General features: G+C 30.9%; 1 protein-coding gene across 10 annotated transcripts in view; it reads right to left on the reverse strand.

The window, feature by feature from the left end:
• Positions 1–6,774: 6,774 nt before the first annotated feature.
• LOC412893 (hemicentin-2) overlaps positions 6,775–22,083 on the reverse strand; it is a 395,106-nt gene continuing 379,797 nt past the window's right edge. For 6 of the 10 annotated variants that reach the window (XM_016915064.2, XM_016915060.2, XM_016915066.2 and 3 more), the window contains 4 exons: positions 19,367–20,011; positions 16,116–16,916; positions 13,917–13,980; positions 6,835–6,912 (listed from right to left, as the gene is read on the reverse strand). In XM_016915064.2, the coding sequence (XP_016770553.2) occupies positions 16,119–16,916; positions 19,367–20,011 (1,443 nt within the window). In that variant the 3' untranslated portion in view covers positions 6,835–6,912; positions 13,917–13,980; positions 16,116–16,118. Of the gene's footprint in view, positions 6,913–13,912; positions 13,981–16,115; positions 16,917–18,543; positions 18,644–19,366; positions 20,012–22,083 lie in introns of those variants that run through there. The other 4 variants (XM_016915061.2, XM_026444076.1, XM_016915063.2 and 1 more) reach the window with 4 other exon arrangements.

Consider the following 22,083-nt stretch of genomic DNA (forward strand, 5'->3'; position numbering starts at 1 on the left):
ATATCTAATTTAAGCTTCTGTTTACTTTTCCATCGATATTTTCAGATTTCAAATCTCGTTTCAAATCTTGTTCAGAGAAAAGTGTGACAAACAATAAAGTAAAATACTAAGATTATTCGATTATCAATATTTTATAATCACAAATTTAAATTTTAATTCAATACATTTCGTGATCGTTGCAATTCTATAAAACATTTTGTGCTCGTAATAATAAATAAATATCGTATAATAATGAATATAACAGAAGTTTATTAGATATTACATTTTAACAATAAAGACAATGCAAATCTGAGGCTCTCTTTGAGTTACATAAGTTTATAATTTATTACAAAATTAAACATCTCCGACACAATCCTCTCCATAAACTTCGAGACACTCTTAAATGCATTAACATCAAACGGTAACATTAAAAAACGTCGGAAAAACTATGAATGACTGAGTGGTGCACACGGAAATTTTTTTTTATTTTCCATTGTAAAAATATGTGACGTTCGCGCGTGTGGTACAGTACCAAAATTTCGTCCTGCAATTAGAAAATTATATTACAGACGATTTTATTATAAATATTTCATTTAATAAAAAAAAAAAAATATTCGATCGATAAAACGTATATTAAAAATTCAAAAATCTTTCCCTTCAAAATTAATTGATTAACAATAATTCAAAAAAATTATATACATATATTACACGATATATATATATTAATATTAAATAATAATTTCCCTTAAGAATAAAAATTACGAACAATCTCAAACAAATTTCATCAAATTTCTACAAGATCCTTCCAATCCAAGATTAAAAAAAAAAAATCACGAATTATATATATCTAATTTGAAAATCTATTAACAATTTTACAATTTCGATTCTCATTTAACCTTATTTATATACGTATATATACACAACAGACTCAACAATTGTTCATCGATTCTTAACCAACCTCTTACGAAAAAATATACCATCTGCTCTGAAATATTTAATTATAAATATCGACACGTTTTCGTACGACACGCGAAAAACACGGCTGTCGTGTAGTTTAATTTTAAACGAGGCAGGCACGCAATGTCGGTACTTCACCACACTTCACGGTTACCTTAACATTATACGCGCAACATATCGCTCTCTTCTTTCTCTTCGTTTTAAATTCTTTTTTTTTTTTTACTCCCGTTAATCGTTCTATCTGTACACACGCATACCATGCCCCAAATCATCCGCTCTCGAAACGAGCCCTCGAAAATATATTACAAACGACGGATCGCTATCGTGTTACGAAATTGAAAGAACAAGTTTTTGTTGTTTTATCTCGTTATTTCTCGTACGGATTAATATTAAAGTGTCTCGTTTACATGTATATAATATATATATATATATTTATATATATAATAATTTACAATATATCACACATTTAACATATCTATGTTAAATGTATGATATATTTTATATTAAATTATATTTAATATATATATATATATAATATATACAATTATATATATATTTATTTGTATTTGCATTTATATTTATATCTATACACATTTAGTCTAACGATTACTCGTATTGTATACAATTTATTGTTTATTTATTACTATGTAAACGTTTTTTGAGACTTTAGTCCGGTACAATTGATATTTTAACCTGTTAACGTATGTATATACGTTATATTATATTATATTACAAACTATTCAATTCACCGAGCAACAGTTCACACAGGCCGACACTCTGAATGTAAAAACACGTGGAAAAAGGTTACCTTCTTTTTTTTTTTTTTCTTTTTTTTTAAATATTTTATATTTCACTTCTTCTCAATATTATACTATTTTTTTTTTTAATCTCAATATCTTTTTACTTTAGACGAAATTTAAATTTCTTAACCGATTCTAGGTTACTTGGCATTGTTTTATTTATGTAAATTTATTAATTTCGAGTTTAGAATTTTATCACCGAGTAGAATTAGTGAATTTTTTTGAGTATTAATGCAAGGGGTTCGACGAATGTTCGAGATATTTGGCTAGTCGATTTATTTTAGCAATTGTCTTTGATCTCGACGAATGTACCTCTTATCCTTGGTCGAGAACTCAACTTTCGATCGAATAACACGCATACACACACACGAACACACTTTAATTTATTTTTAATTGGATAGAAAATGAAAATTTATTCAAGAATTTAGATACGAGATTCATTAAATTTTAGTCTTCTATTTTACTATAATTATGTAAAAGAATTTTAAAATTAATTGAAACATATACAATGAATTCGATTATAGATATACTTTTACGAATAAAAATAATGTTAATAAATGTTTCTATAAATCGTAACTTGTCAATATTACCAATTAATAATATTATTGTACAAAAATTACATATTATGACTATCAAGCATCGATGGAGATTCGTGAAAAGAAAAAAAATAAATCCCCAATTTGACTTTGTTTTTATTTCTCAAAAAACTTTTTTTCACTACATATGAATTTCATTAAAAGAAACAAAGCAAAACAGCTCAACCATTCTTTCAAAAACTGATCTTAAAACTTCCAATAATAATTCTCAAATTTTCTTATAATAATACAATAAAATTTGACTAGAAAAATACCGTAGTCGTGATACGTAATTTTTATACACTCTATAATATATAAGAAGTAAAAAAGTCTCTACTCTTCTATCTACTCGAAAGTCTCAAAGAAGAACAACTGGAGGAGGGAGAGCACGGAATGAAATAACCACGGTACATCGCCACAGGAATCGAGTTCCGGTTCCCCGCTTTGAAAGCCAAGATCTTTGGCCAAACGTTCAACAAGCTTCTACGATTGAAACTGATCGAAAACGGCCGATCGCCTCGATAATATTATTTGGCACGGTTCAACACGGTGTTTCGTGTGCGTGTGTTTGCGCCGCTCGTCGTGTGTACAAACGCGCTTATTTTCGCGTTAATTCCCTGTGCACAGGGAGTACAAGGCCCGAGTACAACCTCGTAACAACCCGGTGTAATTTCTGTTCCTCTGAATTTTAACAATACCGACACCATATTTCCCCGGATGCCACCACGGATCTGCACCGTATATATATATATATATATATATATATATATATATATAAATAAGTCGGGGATTTTCCGGTAACCTGCTCCCTCCTGCTCTTTAGCTTTCGAAGTGTCTCGAAACTTCGACGCTCGAAATTCGACGCGATTTTCCATTGGAAAGTTAAGATATCTCCTGTTCGTACGCGTTATTTTAGACGGCAGATGTCTAATTGGATTTAGCATTGTGGTGATTTATGGTTCTTCACTTTAAGGAGAAGAACAGAGATGAGAGAGGTGATGGGATTTGAAGGTAATGCGATGTCGTGGTTTTGTCATTTGTACTTTTTTTGACAATTGAAAAATTTCACTTTGAAAATGTTGTGTTGTGCTAAATCACGCTGGAACGAGAAAAAGTGAGATTATTATTTTTTAATAAAAATTCTTTCGATAAAAGATATAAGATTTGGAAAATATAATCTCCATAAAATTTTGATGCAAGAAGATTTTAGATTTTTTTTTAATTTATTCATATAAAATTAAAGATAATAATGATTTCCAAATGTTTTGCAATATCTAAAAAAAAATTAATCAATATTCTTCTGAATGATATTTTTTAAAATTCTTTTACGAGACTAAAATTTGAGTAATTTACAAATAAAACAAAAATAAAAAAAAAAAGAAATTGAAAAATGAAATTTAATCGTCTATAAACAGTAATCGAATTCCATAAAATAAATCTTTATTGGAGTTGACTTCGTGAGTACATATTGAACTTGATCCAATCACTGTCAAACAGCTTCGAGAAATTTGATCGTGGCGAATATTCAGACAATTGTTCGATGGTACTTGTTTTTTTTTATTTGAAAAAATTTTTTTTAAAAATAACGTTATTTCTAAAACAAAATATTCTAATTCTCGATTAAAAATTTGCTGCAGGCCACGATAATTTATTCAGGTTAATTGGTAAATCAATTTTTACATTTTCCCTCAAAATTAATATGCTTGGAATGACACCAAAATTCATCTAACAATTAATGATTATCAATATTCAAGAGATTTTAGATTTATTTCAACATCAGACAAATTTCTCTTACGTAATTTCCAAAACAAAGATAACGAAGTAATCAAAATTCATTATTTCAAATAATCACTTGTCTTCATTTTAAATAAAACATTATTCAAATCCATTTTGAATCATATTATTCATCAAACATTCGATCAAACATCATTCATTATATACGATATTAATCCCCAAAATATCCAAATTACAAATTTATCTCCAATACAACATTACTTCGATTCCGACCACCAAATTCTATGTTAAAATAATATAAAAGACATAAATTAATAATCACATAAATCTTCCAACTATTATTTAGTTGGAATCAATTTTGGGCAATCAATTTTTTTCCCCCGCTGGAAACATCGATTTCAAAGAAAAGGAAAATACGGATTTCACAGGAAATCCAGCATCCATCTGACGATAAACCGGTGTCCTCTGGGTCGCTTCCGTCTCACTGTCGCGCACGATGCAACTTTAGATGGCGGCATCGAGGAAACATAGTTACAAGAACGTGAGATCGATCGATTGGATTCAACGCGAAAAATCGGTCAAAAACTTTCTCCAAAACGATGACAGTTGCGTTCTCGACATCGTTTCCTTCTCAAATCTTCTCCTTCTTTCCTTTTATTTAATAATTCTTTTTTCTTTTTTTTTTTTTTTTCAAAATTTTCCTCATTGATTTTTCTTGCAAACGTTTCTTCTTCTGTATAAACTTACAAACGGGAGGGAAAGTATTTATGTTACAAAGAATGGAGAGGAGGAAGAAACGAGGAGAAATTTACTTCACTAATTATAGATATCTCGGTTAATCTCGTGGCGGATTCGAGGGGACACCCGCGAGAATTCGAAAAATGGCTGCGATATGTGTCGAATTTTTTTTTTCTTTCTCTTTCTTTCAACATTTAACAAGATACTTTATGTATATATATATATATTTGTATATTTAACGTTTAAATCGATCGTTTCGCCCCTTTTAGCCACGTTTTTAATTAGATGATTTGATCCCAGAACACATGGTAATTAGCTTACAAACGTACCATTTATTTATAATTTCGTACGAATCTTTGTATGTATAAATTTACAAATAATTCCGCTAGTTCTTCTGTCGTGGATCCTACCGGCTACTCCTTCGAGTATCGATAATCGTATATCGATCTTGTGTTAGGCCTTTTTGGCCGTTTGTACCGAAAGTCTTGCAGCAAGTGTGAAACTACTACTGTTCCTTCGATCATCGAGGAGAAGTGTGCGAGATGTTGAGATAGTAAAAGGATGAAAGGGAAGACGAGTTGGTGAATAATTGGTCAGGAAGAATGATGAAGTGATGATTTCGTTTCCTTGGTGCAAGTCGTTCGGGACACGACCAGGAAATAATTGTATCTTTGGCTTCGAGCTGGATCGACCAACTTGCTGCGACGTGTTTGGAAGTTGAATTGCGTGTTATTTTGTACGTTGGAAGAATCGATTTATTCAGAAAGTATAGAGAACTTATTAAGGTTTCATAGAAAACGTCTTTTTTATAAACAATAATATCAATTTTTTAGAATTCTTTCACGTTTGAAGAAATTAAGAAGTTTGGGAATAATCTCTGATATTTAAAAAATCTCTCTGAATCTTTCTGTAAAGATAGAATATTTTCACAAGTTGAAGTAAATTTTTCTAATTATAGATTTATTTTTAAGTTTTTCAAAATTGGAATATTTAAGAGTATAAAATTTAGAAAAATTTCTTTCAACTTTGAAGAATTTTTTTGAAGTTAAATTTTATATTTATGTATCCTCTCTTGTAAATTATTCATATTCATTGCTTGCAGGTATTTTATTCACTTTATGACGAATCGTACAAGAATCGATTCAAAATAAAGCCCACGTTTCAATCCCAAACCCAATCGCAACGAATTCGTCGAAACTAAAAACGAGGTACTCATCCGCAATAACATCAAAGCTCGCCAGAAAAGCTTTACGTAACCAACACTGAACATTAATCACACTTTTACACTTTATGATATTAATATATGGCCACAGGATAACATTCGAGTAAACATCACATTAAATTAAAAAATAAAAAATATTAAAAAAAAAAAAAGGATAGTTTAATCCTAAATTAATATCTTTGACTCATAGACAATTTCAAACACGATAATTTGACATCAGATTTAAATATAATAATTATTTAATTTTTATCGTACAAGGTATCTGTTATTTTATTTAAACACAATGATATACAATATATTTTAAATTTATTTTAAATTTAGTTTTTCAAAATTAATAATTTTTCGACAAAATATTATAATACTTTTTTTTTTTATAAAAAATAATGAATTGTATCACACCATGTATCTTATACCAAACAATTTGTGCAAAAACACTTCTTCATAACTTTAATAAAATATATTTCATTGTATTTAAATAAAAAACAGACATCCTGTACATCTTATGTAACAAATTTCAAACAATCTTCGTTCCAAAAATAGATCAAAACAGAATATAAATTGGAACAAATTATTTAAATTAAATTAAATCGAATTCTTGATGAATCATCGTATGATTTAACAATATCAATTGAGAGTCAAAGAAAGAAAAAAAAATAGAAAAGAGAAGAATAATCGACAAAAGAGATAACAAAAATCGATAATAAAAAAGAAACTCTTAAAGAAGCTCTTCGTTATCGTCCGTGGCACCGTACATTTGTGGCCGCCGTTCCTGAAGTTGTCGTTGCTGCTTCAGTGCTTGTTGCTGCTTCTGGAGGAGCGCGATGCTTGCAGCTTTGTAGTTGATCGGCCCGTAGGAGCGGTAGTCCACATCCGCGTAGTCGAGATCCGAAAATTCCGGCTTGAAGGGCTATGTAAACAGAACATTACAACGGACACCTTAGTCTAAACATTCTTCGTTCTACGGTAAACAACACGGGAAGCGTGTTTCGATACGCGCGTTCTCCTGGAATGTGGACAATAATTTTCGGTGCAAATAACGAATTTTAGCGAATGCAAGTTTTATAGAGAAGGGCGAAAAGAGAAAAGAGTGGAAGCGTAATCTCGTTAGACAGTATTTGTTCCATTTGTAAATAAATAATACCAAGTATTTCGAGTATACTGTGAATAATAATAATAATAATAATAAAAGTATATTGTGAATAATAATAATAAAAAATAATAACTTGCTTTTTTTTTGTTGAACTCGTTTAAATGGATGGGTGGAAGAAGAAGGAAGGACGTATGTTATTTTTTCGAGACGAGGTTTCTCGCGGAATGCGGGCCATTGTGATGCGGTTGGCAAAATTTTTAGTGCTCTACAATGGCGGCAGAGGTCAGAAGTTGCATAGAAAAGGGAATGAATAATGATGAGGAAGTGGAAGAAGGGCTTATATTCGGACACCAACTGCTTCTTTCATTGCTGCAGTCAGCAATGAATAGTTTTTCTATAAATTTTACGATTGTATCTTTCTGGAAATTGTAATTTTAAATAATTTTGATGCACGCATGAATTTCTAATACATCTTGAACTTGAGAAATTTTTCCTTTTTGTTCTTTTGTGCTATATATATATATACTTTGATTGAATTTTAATAATAAAATAATACTTTCGGTATCTACTTAATACTAGACTATCAAAACGTCTCTTTGTTTTAGGTTGAATGGAATTGATCCGTGAGAATTATTCTTGGTATTCTACTACTGTTCTATCTGTACAACAGAATCTCAGCTATGTTTTGTTTAATGATAGATGGTAGAAGTTGGAGGTATTGTTGGCCACGTTGTGAGCGCGCGTTAACGGAGATAATTGAAAATGCTTTCTCGTAAACCGGAAACGAGTAAGAATCGGTTGATTTGGTTGCAGATAGAAGATTAAACAAACCAATTGGAAAATCAATTGATATGGTAATTGAAACGGTATTTAACGAAAGTGGTGTTGTGTTAAAGTTAATTAATCAAAATAAAGTATAAAAATACGAATATGAAATAAGATTAACGTAGAAAGTTGATAATATCGCGTTATTAAGTTAAGATTAATTAATGAGGTTACATATTAGTTGTATAATATAATCAAATAATGTAATAGTAATCGTAAAATGTACAATAATTATTATGCCAAGTAAATAATAATAATATGTATTATTAATTATACTCGCAGAAATAAATTATTATTCTAATGATTAGATTATCTATTCGATATTTTGGTAATTAGCTCACAATCAGATATACAAATTATACATATTTAATGCCATGGTAGGATTCAGATGTAATAAAGTGACTATTGATTGATACAATGCATGAAACAAATGATAAAAATTAGAAATAATTTTAATAAGAGAAGCTCTTGTAATCATGATGATGATAATTTGTGTGATATTAACTGCTTTTTACATTATGATGTAAAGAAGACTAATCAAATATGAATCTAATTCATTCAAAATCTTAAAGTTTGAAGTTTAAAACTTGCAGTGAATTGATAATGAACATAAAACCTGATACCTCTAATTTTGCTATGTATAATAGCAATTTCAAAACTTGTAAAACTATGAAACTATATTCTTGAACTTATGTACGTTCTTGATGTTATGAATATGTAAAATTTGGAATAATTTACTTTACAAAAAAAGATGGCTTGAAATATACATTTTATCAGAACTATATTATCTTTTTAAGTTTTAATCTTGAAACTTTATTCATCTCATTTTCTTATTCCTTTATTCATCAACTTCTTGCTTTTTCATATCTTACCACTATCTTTATACGATTAAAAATTAAGAATAATAATTTTTAAAATGTGAATGGAATTTGTTTATCTAGCATTATTTTGAGAAGCTATTTTTTCGTTTTTCAATTTTTATAAGGGGATTATTTGTTATTTATTTATACATATTAAATTTCTATATTCTATAATATCTCTCAGTAATAATTAATTTAATGAATTTTTTATAATATTAAATATTTCGTTAATTATAAAATTTGATGGTTAAGCATAATTAATTCAATTAATAATTAAATCAATTAAGCATAATTATTTAAATTGAAAAGTATTATGAAAGCACTATATTTAGAGAAAAATCGGTAGCAAAAAATAAAAATAAATAATGAGAAATATGTATTGGGATAAATTGGAATCAAATGACTGTAACATTGAAATAAATATATGAAATGCAAAAATTCAAATACTACTTGTATATGATAAATAAAAATCCATATTTTAGTAATATAAATACATGAATGGAAACGAATAATTAAAAAATCATAATAGTGAATAATGCATATATATATATTTCTATTTATCGTTTTGCATTTTTCTTTTTATTTTTTTCAACTGTTCCATTATATTTTTTATAAATAATGCTCTTTATCAATTTTGAAACTTATAAATAAAAATAAAAATTATTCATAAATTTTAAAGGATAATAATTTTACCATGTTTTATTATCTTCCTTTTTAGTGAAATCGAATTAAAAATTTATTTAAAACGATTATTGTAAAATTTGAAAATCGGGAAATAAATGGAAATATAGAAAAAATATATATATATTTTCTCATGTCAAAAATTAAATATTATAAAAATTTAAAATGATGAATTTTTATATGCATAATTAAGAATGATATTATTTGTCATAATTTTCTACCTTTAATAATTTCATTGTAGTTTTGTTGTTTATAATTTTTCAAAAATAATAAAAAATATTATCTTATGTTCGAGGAACCAAAAGTAATATGTTCTAATATAAATTTTAATTATGAATTGATCGTGAATTATATCATAATAATTTATAATATATAAGATTATTCATTATGCATGATGCTTTGCAATTTATTTATGTATTTATAATTATTTTCATTATTTATTATGTAATAATTATAAATGCGTAATAAATATTAGTTATAATAAATATTGATTAAATATTTATAATTTATTTGAATAATTTTAACATGTACAAGCATAGCTCATATTTGAAATTAATAATTGAAAATTTTTTATACATCTTAAAATATTCTATTAATTAAAATTATCATCGTATTTTATTTCTAACGAATAAAATACAAAAGAGCGAAAGTGTCTGATTAATATCGTGGATTAAACGAGTGTCTGACCACATATATAGTATTACTACTTCCAATTTTTAGTCCTTTTACTTCCTCATATCGTTTTGCCTATTTCTCATGTTTTAATAACACATGTACGAAATACTAAGCTTTCTATGCTTTAAGTGCTTTCATTGAAATTATCTAAACCAACTTTCTTCTTTTTAAATGAAACGATTTCAATTTTTTAATTAAAATCTTGAGATTCAATGAAAAGCAGGTATATTTTCACAGAGGAAAGCAAATTGAAGGAAACATCTTTTATATTCATTGAGAATACGATACAAAATTATATATCTTTTTCAAATAGTAATTAGTACCTTATTCATCAAAATGTACATTGATATTGTACGAACTTATGGAATGAATGAATGAATAAAATAAAAAATTGAATATACATGTGACATGTGTCTGTTCTTCATTGTCAAATATTATATCTGTCAGATAATAATTTTAATTTTAGAAAAAAAAAAAGAAAAAGAAAAATAATATCAAAACATTAAAGATTTCAATATTTTCATTCATCAACTACAAACGAAAAAAATGATATTCTCACGATTTTTATTTTACATACGTTTCCTTTCCTACGATTCACGGACAAAACTTGAAATTTTTCGATATTGTAAATGCACATTGTTCACAGATCGAAAATGTTCACGGCCGAAAATACAACCACCAATATGCCAATATTCTGTCTACGTTTTAAAAGCAGGCATCATGCTACAATGCGGCTCGTCCCATGGAGTCATTGTTGCCACGATTATTCTAATTTTCACATGCACAAATGAGCATAGCTGGGTGAAACGATCATCGAGCGATGATGAATCGTGTTCGGGTTAGAATTACAATGATCTTTCTTTCTTTCGTGAATGTTGTTGTTTTTCCAAATGTAGTATTTTGTTAATGATGCACAATGGAGTATTTGATCGATTTAGCTGACTGTTGATTTTGATTTAGGTTAAATCATTGAGATTAGAAATTGATCGTCTCTAATAACGCATGTTTCATTGATACAATTGTACGAAATTTAATATATTGAAAATTACAAGTGTCAGAATGGAAAAATAAATATCATAATGTTATATTAATTAATTAATTTATGTAAATTTTAAGAAAGTAATATGTTTTAATAATCTTAATAATAAGCAATAGTAAAAAGCAAAAACAAAACATTATTGAAAATAAAAATGAAGTAATTCATGTATCTGTTATAACAAGATACAAAAAATATGTTACATAATAGTGAAATAATATAAATTAACTATGTAACATAATAATATTTTAATAAGTAATAATAGACCATTGCACAATTTCACTATATAAATTTAAAAAATGTAATGCTATAAATATTTTAATTTTCTCTAGTTTCATAAGATTTATATATTATATATTTAAATAAAAAATGGAATCATTATCAAAAATATATCGAATAAATAATTTCATAGCTGATATTAAGAAAATAAATTCACAATTAATAATATTAATTATTAATAAATTAATAAGTAAGTAACTTAACATTTAAGTTTTTTTAAATATCCAATGATTCAAGGACGAGAGTGTATTTTCTGTACTTATATTTTTCAAATAGTTTAAATTTACTTATTATTCTATTTTTTATTATATTTAAGAGTTTAAAAAAAATTAATGTTGTAAATAAACTACAGAAATAATTTTTATCAGCTAAATTAGATATATAAATATTTCACTGTGCAACTTTTGCTCGATATTTCGTAAAATTTAATTGAAAATTAATTATAATTTCTTTTATATAATATATAAATATATTTAATAAATATATACACACTGTGCATATATTTCATTTATTACAAATTGAATATTTTATAAAAATTAAATTGCGAAGCTCATAATATTGATATAATATGCTAAATTTCATGCTGTTTTTATTATCCTGTGTAGATAAAAAGTTTTTAACGTTTACTTTTTTTCGCTGCATGCTGCATATTGATAAGACTTTGATGTGACTAATCCTCTAGATGCAATTTCGCCTAAATAAAGAGAAGCCATAGTATGCTTGTGGATATTAAAACAAATAAATCCTTTGCACTTGTTAGTTGATTTTTATGATTAATACTTTAGAAACACTTTATTAATTTGAAAATAATTAACAATAGAAGGAAGTTTAATTGGATTTATTTAGATAAGATGAAATAATTGAAACGAATAAATTGATAAATTATATAATGACAATTTTGAATATCGAATTTTCAAAAATTATTATTTATCATTGCATGACAGATATCGAGAGAATTTGTAATTGGTGGAAATTTTTAATTTGAAGCGCCATCTATTGGAAATTTGAGTTACACTAACGTCCATAAGTTCGAAGTCAATAGTTTGTTAAAGTTTGCGATTGGGATTGGGTTTATTACGCGTACGTGACCTTTTTGCTACTTTTCTGGCTCAGCTTCTTTCGTTCATCTGCAGAGTTCGGGAAATGCTTGGGGAAACTCTGATTAAAAATAGAAATATTCTATTTCAATTGTGACTAAACAAATCCAGAAAAATAAAAATTTCTAATTTTTGTTAAGATCAAATTAATTTCAAACGTTATTATTATATAATTAATAAAGCATTATTTTTAAATAATAAACTTGACAAATTGTCTACGAATTTTTTCGATTTTTCTTATATTATTTAAAAATTATTGAAATATCATTCGACACATATTCGCTAAATATTGGAAATGAAGATTGAAATGAAGATTAATTCAGAATTATTTGAGATATTTAAAATTAATGTCATTGTACCTTCCATCGAGATATATGATGTAATTGACGGCACTTATCGATAAGACATTATCAATTTAAAAACTAGCACATGATTTTATAAAAAAATATATAATCTTACGAGACGACAATCCTTATCACGACAAGATCGAATTCGATAACGCACTTGAGAAACTTATAATTTTAATCGCAGATTTCTGAGAACAATTAACAAATAGTGATGGGATCAAGTATATTGCAAATAATTTTAAATCTAAATTTAAAGATTCGAGTTGTCATATAAAAAAAAAAAAAGGAAAGAAGAAATAAATTTCATAAATAAATTCCTAATATATATGTGAACAATGTATTATATTTTTGTTACAATCTTTTGTTTATAATATTAAATAGTGATTTTTATATTAAAATATTGTTTGCATAAAAATCTTAAGATACTTTTATTTCTAACTTCAAGATTAGCAATTGGAAATGTCTATTATGATCATCATAGATATAAATATATAAACATTTAAATATTGAACTCGATCCCATCACTGAAAAAAAAATAAATTATTTTTCTGAAACTTATGGACAACGTATAACGAAATTCTTTAAATTAAAAAAAAGAAAAAAAAATCACGAGACAATGAAATGATCCTCCAATTACGTTTCATGATTTATCACGATTAAATTTTTTTTCAGCGTAATAAGTTTCAAAAATTAATCGAACGAAATGATACGAAATGATAAATCTCCTCAATGACAATATAATAATCGTTTCGAATTTTCCATTCGTTCGAAAATATTGAACAAATATTATTTTCGATCAAGTCTCGTTTAACGAAATCGTTTGTAACACGAAGCAAAATATTTGTTGTATGTAAGTAGTTTTCAAGTGCAAAGGATTAACAAACTACAATATCGAAAGCTTCTTCTACAAACAGAGAGGTTCATTGTCCGTACGTTGTTACGCGTACGTTGTTGAATCGATCGCCATACTGATAACAAATCTAAGCAATACGACGTAATTCATAGAATACAATGTACCTACAAGGCATGTCGGACGCCAAAATGTCCTAGTAAATGTACGTATCGCTCTTTGTCTGCTGACCCTCCTACGAACAAACATTTAGATACAATTGTTATGTATATGACAGCGTCGTGCATCATTATGATTGCAAATAGCAAGGGACATCCCGCTTCACTCTCGATTTAAAATATTCCTACGATTCTCTTTTGGAGCGAATCTGATAATTATCAACAATGTAAATTTATCAGAAGATGGACAAATACACCCAACGTAATCGAAAATCGTGATAGAAATTTAAAAAGTTGAAATAAATCGTTTCATGAAGATCTTATATTGAACATTGGTGGATAGAATTTTAAAATTTCCGTTTACCTTTATTGAATAATTAATTATTGAATAATTAATATTCAAAATTTTTTAATTACTCGATAAAGGTAAATAAAAAATTTAAAGTTTTTTCACGCTTATCCATATTTAACACCATGTTCAATGTTGATTTTTATAAAACAATTTATTTCAATTTTTATGTTTATCTCGAGAAAGATTTTGCAATGTTATTTTTTATATATTGGATAATTGATATTTTGATAAAACGCATGAAAATTTGCAAAAGTTTTATGAGGAATTTGTATGCGAAAATTTTTCATCCATTTGCAAAAATTTATAATATTCGCGTGAACATAATGCCACTGACATTCACCAGAAAAATTCCTCTGTGAGAATTATTTGTTTTATATATATCGTACAATTTATCTGTTTCATTTACGTGAGATTTTCCTTTTCGTTTTTAATTTTTTTTTTTTTTTCTTTGAATACAATTTCGACTCAATTAAGATACTTACCAATAATATTGCTGTCGATACGAGAAATAAAAGATAAAAATGGTAATTATTGAAATCATAAAATGGCAAGCTCGAAAGCGTATGCGACAAAAAAAGAAGCAAACAGGTAACAAAACATACAGAAAAACAAACGCAAACGAAAAAAGCGGTTGCATTGCATAAAAAAATATCAAATTTTTAAAAAAGAATCAACGTAAAAGTACAATATAACATAAACCAATTATTTATAAAAATAAAATTAACTTTTCCTACCTTTAATGTTGCAAAATTAAGAATCCAAATGATATTTAACAAAATTATCCGATAATTCATAATAATTTAAATTTATTTTTAATAACAATGAAAATACTTAGTTTTGTTTTTCTTAAGTTCGAAGAATATATTAATTATTTTTCAACGATACTTCAATGGTAACATTAATTAAGAATTCACGCTGTAGATTATAAATGTTTGAAAATTTTTTACTATTTGCTATTTCAAATACATATTTAGTAAATTTAAACCAATTTATATATATAAAATAAATATTTTAGATATATTAAATATACTTTCCCTTAATTAATCCTTTTGCATCTATATACGAGATATTCTGATGATATTATATCTGATAATATATGATATTTCACATATCTATATTTCATTTATATTTCATCTAAAGAAATAAAAATAAAAGTATATCACATATTTCTATCTTTAATCTTATTTGTCAAATATCATATTGTTCAGTAATTACACAATCATTAAATAATAATAATTCATCAATTTTTACACATTTGATTTCAAAATCTGATTTCCACAAGATATCTCTTATCTTAATAAGAAAATATGTCAAATAAAGATATCTCTTTTATTCTAGATTACATCATAAGATATCTCCTCGCCTGATGCAAAAGAATTAAAATTCTATAATTTGAAAATCTAATTGCAAAATTTATATACAAATTTACATCCTCTATAAAACACACACGTATATTTAATTTCACAAGTCTCTGAGAATCAAAAATTCGAGTGTGATCGGGCGAGACTTCGATGTTATTTCTAACCTCAACCCGGACTATACACAAGTGAGCAACCCAAGTGACTTCGGATCGAGTTTATCACTTTCAATAACCAGATCCATAATTAACGCGCTTCTCAAACCAATCAAATCCAATTTCATTCTAAACTCTCATTAATGTAAATAGCATCATTTTCTCTCTACCATGGAAAATTATCCCGACACAATCTTAATTGGCGGTGCGGAAACAGCAATATCCCACCCGATCCCACCCGAAACGTACCAAAGGTAATCTCTCATATATTCCAACGCTTCACCCATCATTACCCACAGCGTGAATCCATCCTACCATCCAAATCTACCTCCCCTACTTCGACTGACCTTTTAGACATCGATCTCCTGACCGACGTCCCGGAAGTGCAGCTCGGCGTACTGCATTATCGTAGGCGCGGACGGCGATCTTCCATCGCCCAAATTCGACGACAGTCTCTTCGACTTGTTCCTGTTCTTACTGTCCCCCGTACTGTCCGCGTAATGCGTACCGCTCTCGGCCGTGCAACGATTCGACGATTGCCTCTCCCATATCTGTTGGCGGGAGCTCGGATTCGTTCTGTGATAATCGGTCGGACACTCCGCTATGTCGTCCTCGTAATAATGGGGATAAGAGATTTTGTACGTCTCGGGTATACCGAGCTCCTGCACCTGGTGGAAACTCGTCTCGCAGGAGGGGGTGGTGGTAGTCGCGTACGTTTCCCCCCTCCTCGAGGACACATCCGGCCGCCTCTGCTTCTGCTTTCTCTCGCTGCTACGCTTGTGCTTCCTGTATTTCTGGCCCCGATCGCTCGACCGGTTCGCCGATCCGTGGCGGCGCTGCCCTGGTTGCCGGTTCGCCGGCTCGTGGTTCGCGTAATTCTGCTGGTCCTCGGCCGGACGATGACCGGCCCCCGTCGTCATTGGCATCACGTGATTCTCGTTGTGCTGTTGCCCGAATGTTGGGGGCCGGCTGTTCGCGTGCACGTACGAGGTCTGTAAGGGGCTAACTATCGAGGAATGATAGAGGCTGCGCGTTAGTGGCAGTGTTAGTTGGCTGGAACTGTTGCTCGGTAACGGGTAGCTGTACTGCTGCATCTCCTGCCTGTGCTGTTGCTGGTAGTGTTCTTTGTAGTTGTAGAGGCTGTCGGTCTGCAACAGGCACGGTTAGTCGCTGGGGGGATACGCCCGTCGGGATACGTGTCGTTAATGCCGGGGTTATCGCGGTATCCGGAGGCTGGAGGCGAAATGTTATTTCGTCTTTTGATCGCGATTTCGAATAATTACGGCTCGCGGGGCGGGATGATCCGGTCGATTGCTCGAAACCGATTTCCACTGCTCGGATTCCTCGTGGATTCGACGATAATTATGGATTATTTTTTTTTTTTCGGTAATAACGATAATAACAGTGTGAATTTTGAGAAACTTTTCAAATTATGATAATAGGATAGATTGATTTTAATAATATTCGTTCGTATTTTGATTTTTTTTTTTTTTAAGTTCTTCGTAAATCGATTGGATTTGTTCGATTCGTGAGCAAATAGGACGAGAATATCATGGGAGGTATTGATCGTATTGACAGATAACATTCGAACGGAGAAGTTTTCATGCCATTATTATTTATTTCACGTGTCATCACGCTTCAAGATCTACAAACAATGTGTCTATCATGTATGATTAATAATATTGATTTTCGAGTCGCTATGACATGCTTAAAAAAAAAGATACGTCCATCATGTTTGATCGACACGCGAGTCAACTTGTTAAAAGACTATCTAAAAATAAAATCCATCGTATCATTTAAATATTTTATGTTATCTTCATATCTTTCCTATTATTTCATATTCTTTTTTTTTTTTTTTTGAAGATTGACCATATCACTTGAACTTGTATCATCTCTTTCTCGAATTATTCGTAAATTGAATTACTTTTAACCTAAAAGAAAAACTAAAAAAACTAAATTTATTTTCCAACATTCATATATATATATATGTCTTTAGCTGTATCAATGCTTTACTCGACGATCAAATCTAATTTTCTCTCGAAATTTTATTTCGGTGAAAACAGGGCGGTGGACCATCGATCGGAATTTCCACGGAAACGTAAATCCAACGCGCTCATACTTACACAGCAATCCGGAGAATGAGCGAAACATCGTTATCGCGGTACTTTCTCGTCGAAAAGTACTCGTTATAACGTGGTGGGATCGTTTGAAGCTCGCGTCGCATCTTGAAAAGAATTTTCTTCCCTTTTCGCCCGCGATAAGCGACTTTGCGAGCCGTATCCGCGTTTCTACGGTGGCAGCGCTTCCACCGGACGAGCCGAGTAAATATCTCTTTACAGTCTCTTTAAAACAATACTTGGCTCGGTGCAAAAGAGACGTTTTCAAAAAAAAAAAAAAAAAAAAAAAAAACGAAACTGGGATGAAAGGTAACGAAAACGAAAGAGAAGAAAAAAAGAGGATATAGAAGGGAGAGAAAGAGAAAGAGAGGGAGTATATAGAGAGGGAGGCTTTCGCCCTTAAAAAGATTCGAGAAATAATATTTCACCTCCTTTTTTTCCTCCTCCCCCCTCCTCTTTTTTCCTTTTTCACGAATCGGATTGAAAAGCTTGGCGGCAAGCAGAATTGTGTTGTCCAGAAATGAGTTGTTATTCAATGCATGTGTGTGTGTGTGTGTGTGTGTGTACGTGTGTGTCGGTATCGTCGGTGGCATGACTGTACGTGTGTGGAAACTTACTTGATAAGCGGCCGACATACACAAGGACGGTCGCTACATAGGTGGCCAGATCCAGCTTAGCAGGGAAAATATGATTTCCGATTATAACTGGGCAACTCCGGCAACTCTACCTCCTATTTGCTCGAAGCTGCTGTTTTATATCTATTGCGGAAACGTAAATCGTACTCATGCAGTAGGTGCGAGAGATGCTAATTATTAGAAACTGGTGCTTAAAGGACAGGATTTACACTTTGGCCTCCCCTCTCGAATTACGTTGCTGCCTTCTCCTCCATTTTGGAGCAATCCGTTTCATCTTTCCTCCAATCGTCGTCTCGTCTGAAGATGATCGTAGGAAAGATGGATGATTCAATAAAAAATAGGAAAATAGTTGTCGTTGCGTATCGATAATTGATAAGTTCGAGAAGTAAATCAAAGAAATGCGAACTGGAACTGAAAATTTGTAAATAAACGAAAATCGAGAGACGCGATAATCTCCCAAATTTCCAACCATCGGTCGACAAACCGATTTCGAGCCCCCATTCCCCGATGAAAAATGAAAACGTCCCCTAAATAAACCTCGGAAAAACGTCCTCCTTATCAACCGAACCGAGCATTACGCTACCAAAGAAAAGAAGGGGAGCAGAAGAAGAAGAAGAAGAAGAAGAAGAAGAGAGATTCGTTGCATCGATCGATCACCCTGGAACAAGCGATCAATCCCACCCTCTCTTCTCCTCTTCTTCCTCAACTGAGAACCGCAAGAAACGCCTTCCCCTCCTCCCTCCCGCGGAGAGGCAGCAACGTTCTTCTTCCTGTTCGAGGCCAACGGCCAATAATACGGGTATACTTAACGGGTATGCGAGAAGGGACACGAGCGTGTCGACAAACCTTGGCTCCGTCGAGCAACAACGGGGTGTTTTTCGCCGGGAAAACGGGGGTGGGAACGTTTTGATACGTGTGCTTCGAGGGATCGGTCCTCTTGCACTTCCTTGGCGCGGGTACGGGTGGCGGCTTCTGGGAACGTTTCTCGATCCCTGGCTCTCCTTTATTCTCCTCCGTCTCCTCCTCCTCTTCCTCGTCGTTGGATCGATTTCGACTCGCGGACAAAGTCGTATCCGATGATCTCACGATCGACGTTATCGTGCTCGCGCTTTCTGCTGCCTTGTGCGGGCACTTGTATATCGGTATAGCGTAAAGCTGATACTTCCTGTGTAGCTGCGCGTTCTCGCGGCACAATCTGAGCGAGTAGAATTGGGAACGCTTGTTCTTCCTTCGCCGCGGCTTCAAGCTGTTGTACCTCAACACGGGCGAATTGTTCCTGGGCACGTTGTACTCGCTATAGTGGGGGCCTAGATGGCTCCTCGTCGACTCGTAACCGGAACTCGCGTCGCAGAGCGACACAGTTCTGCTGGGAGGCCGCGAGGGGCACGGCGAGCTCGGCACGGAGCGGTGATGATGATGATGATGGTGGTGGTGGTGGTGGTGCAACGTGCCATGCAAAGCCGAAACTCGGGCAAACATAGGGGAAACCAACTAAAACAAAAGACAACCGGCCGCTACTTATGCTCCATCCCTCTTTCCACTCCAATCCAAGTTAAATTCGTTTTTAGAAGTAGAATTTCTTTTTTTTTATATGGATGTTTATACGAGAATATATGTTTTTTATGTATATAATGTTTTATGGAATATGAAATTCGAATTTGTAGTCGAGGGAAGATTGTTTTATTTGCTTTTATCATTACATGTATCTTTTTTCTTTTTGTGTTTGTATTGGTTTTATCCTATGGGGTAGTCTTGTGTGGAAATCAAAGAAGATAGAATTAGAAAAAGAATCGATGCTATGGAGTAAATAAGTTTATGTGTATTATTAAATATATATTGTATATAATTGTATATTAATTTGAGATAATTATTTTGATATAATTGGAGTGAAAAGAATCGAAACCCTTTGGATGGTTCAGTGCTGAGAAAAATGGGAAAGAATTTTTAATCAATGAGAGATTTTATTAGGAATGAAATTGAAATCAAACGATTTTATCGTTTATCCACGTTTTATTTCAAATATTATGATCTCGAATTTCATTCAGAAATAAAATCGAATATCGAAAGTATCGTTGTTACATTTGTTTAACGAAATGCCAGGAAGGAAATATCGGTGAAAATAAGATAAATTAATCTTCGTATTTAATTTCGAACAACACCATAAACACGATCGAAAGTTTCTACGCGGAAAATAGGCGAGAAATTTATGCTATCATCCGTTGAAATAAATCTTCCTCGAATGAATTGTTCCTATTTTAAACGCGCACAATGCTTCTGCACATATCTCTATAGGAAATAATTTTCAATACACGCACTGAACAACCTTTGGGTTTCGTAAAAATCGTCAAATTGCAGCCAGTTCATTGCCTCGAAAAAAAAAAAAAAGAAATATGGACGTGTATTTTTTGAAACGAACGAAGAGCTCTTATTTCTTCTCGAATATAAAATTCGTTTCGACGAATCAAATTATTAAAATTATTTTAATATAAAAAGATGAGGATTCTGAAAAATTCTGGATGTATCCTCTTTATTCCAATTTTCAAACACGAGATGATAAAGCGTATTTCTTTTATCGTAATATAAATAATTTTATGAATTTTAAATATCAATAACTTTAAAAATCTTCAGCCAGATCTTCAAATTCTAAAATCATTGCAAAAATTATAAAATTGTTACAACAGATTCTAAACAGTTCATAGAGTTAAAATAACAGAATATATTTTCTTTTTCTCTAATCCAATTAACATACATAATCAACGAAAAAATTATTCTTTCCAAAAGAATGACAAGAATATAAATTATACCAAACTATAATCTCACTATCCATTCGTTTATCCACTATCGTACTATCGCAAAACCGGAGATACAGATACTCATTCGTAACAGAGACATTCGTTTTCCGTCCGAAAAAAATTCGTTCACCAACCATTGGCCGAAGCTATTGTCGCCCGAAATGTCAACTAGCGCCGTGCAAGCAAACAGGCGAAACGGGCAAACTGGCTGCAGAATGAGATCCGGTCATCGAGAGGGCTATTGTCGCGTTTGCTTCATTTCAATCTGAGCGGGCAAAAATTGTCAGTCGGTTCCAGACTCTTCCAAGATCAACGGGCGAATATAAAAAGCGAGAGAGAGAAAAAAAAAAGAACAAAAAGGAAACAAGCTGCTCTATAGCTTCTCCACTCTGTTCTCGATCATTCCACTTACCTGGTTACGTCGATTCCAATGCCAATGTTGAATAATTAATCGTCACGATTCACGTAGAGAATCAAAAAAGGAAAAGAAAAAATCGATCGATATATAAAAAGAAAACTTCCACTCTCCTAATGATTTTTAAATATACAAACCGTGAATCGAAATCTTTACAACACTCGTTGTAAGACTGATAATAAGCATTAAAAGAACGATGCAGTACAAGAAGAAGAAAAAAAAAAAGAATCATCAAGCTTCAAAAAATCAAAATAATATCGATTATGATCGAAAAAATGATAGAGATATTACACAAGAGAGAGAGAGAGAAAGGATGAAAAGATTGGGGAGTAAATTTGTTGGAACGAGGAGGAACA

The sequence above is a fragment of the Apis mellifera genome, linkage group LG11 (assembly GCF_003254395.2).
Source record: "Apis mellifera strain DH4 linkage group LG11, Amel_HAv3.1, whole genome shotgun sequence".
Taxonomy (NCBI): Eukaryota; Metazoa; Arthropoda; class Insecta; order Hymenoptera; family Apidae; genus Apis; species Apis mellifera.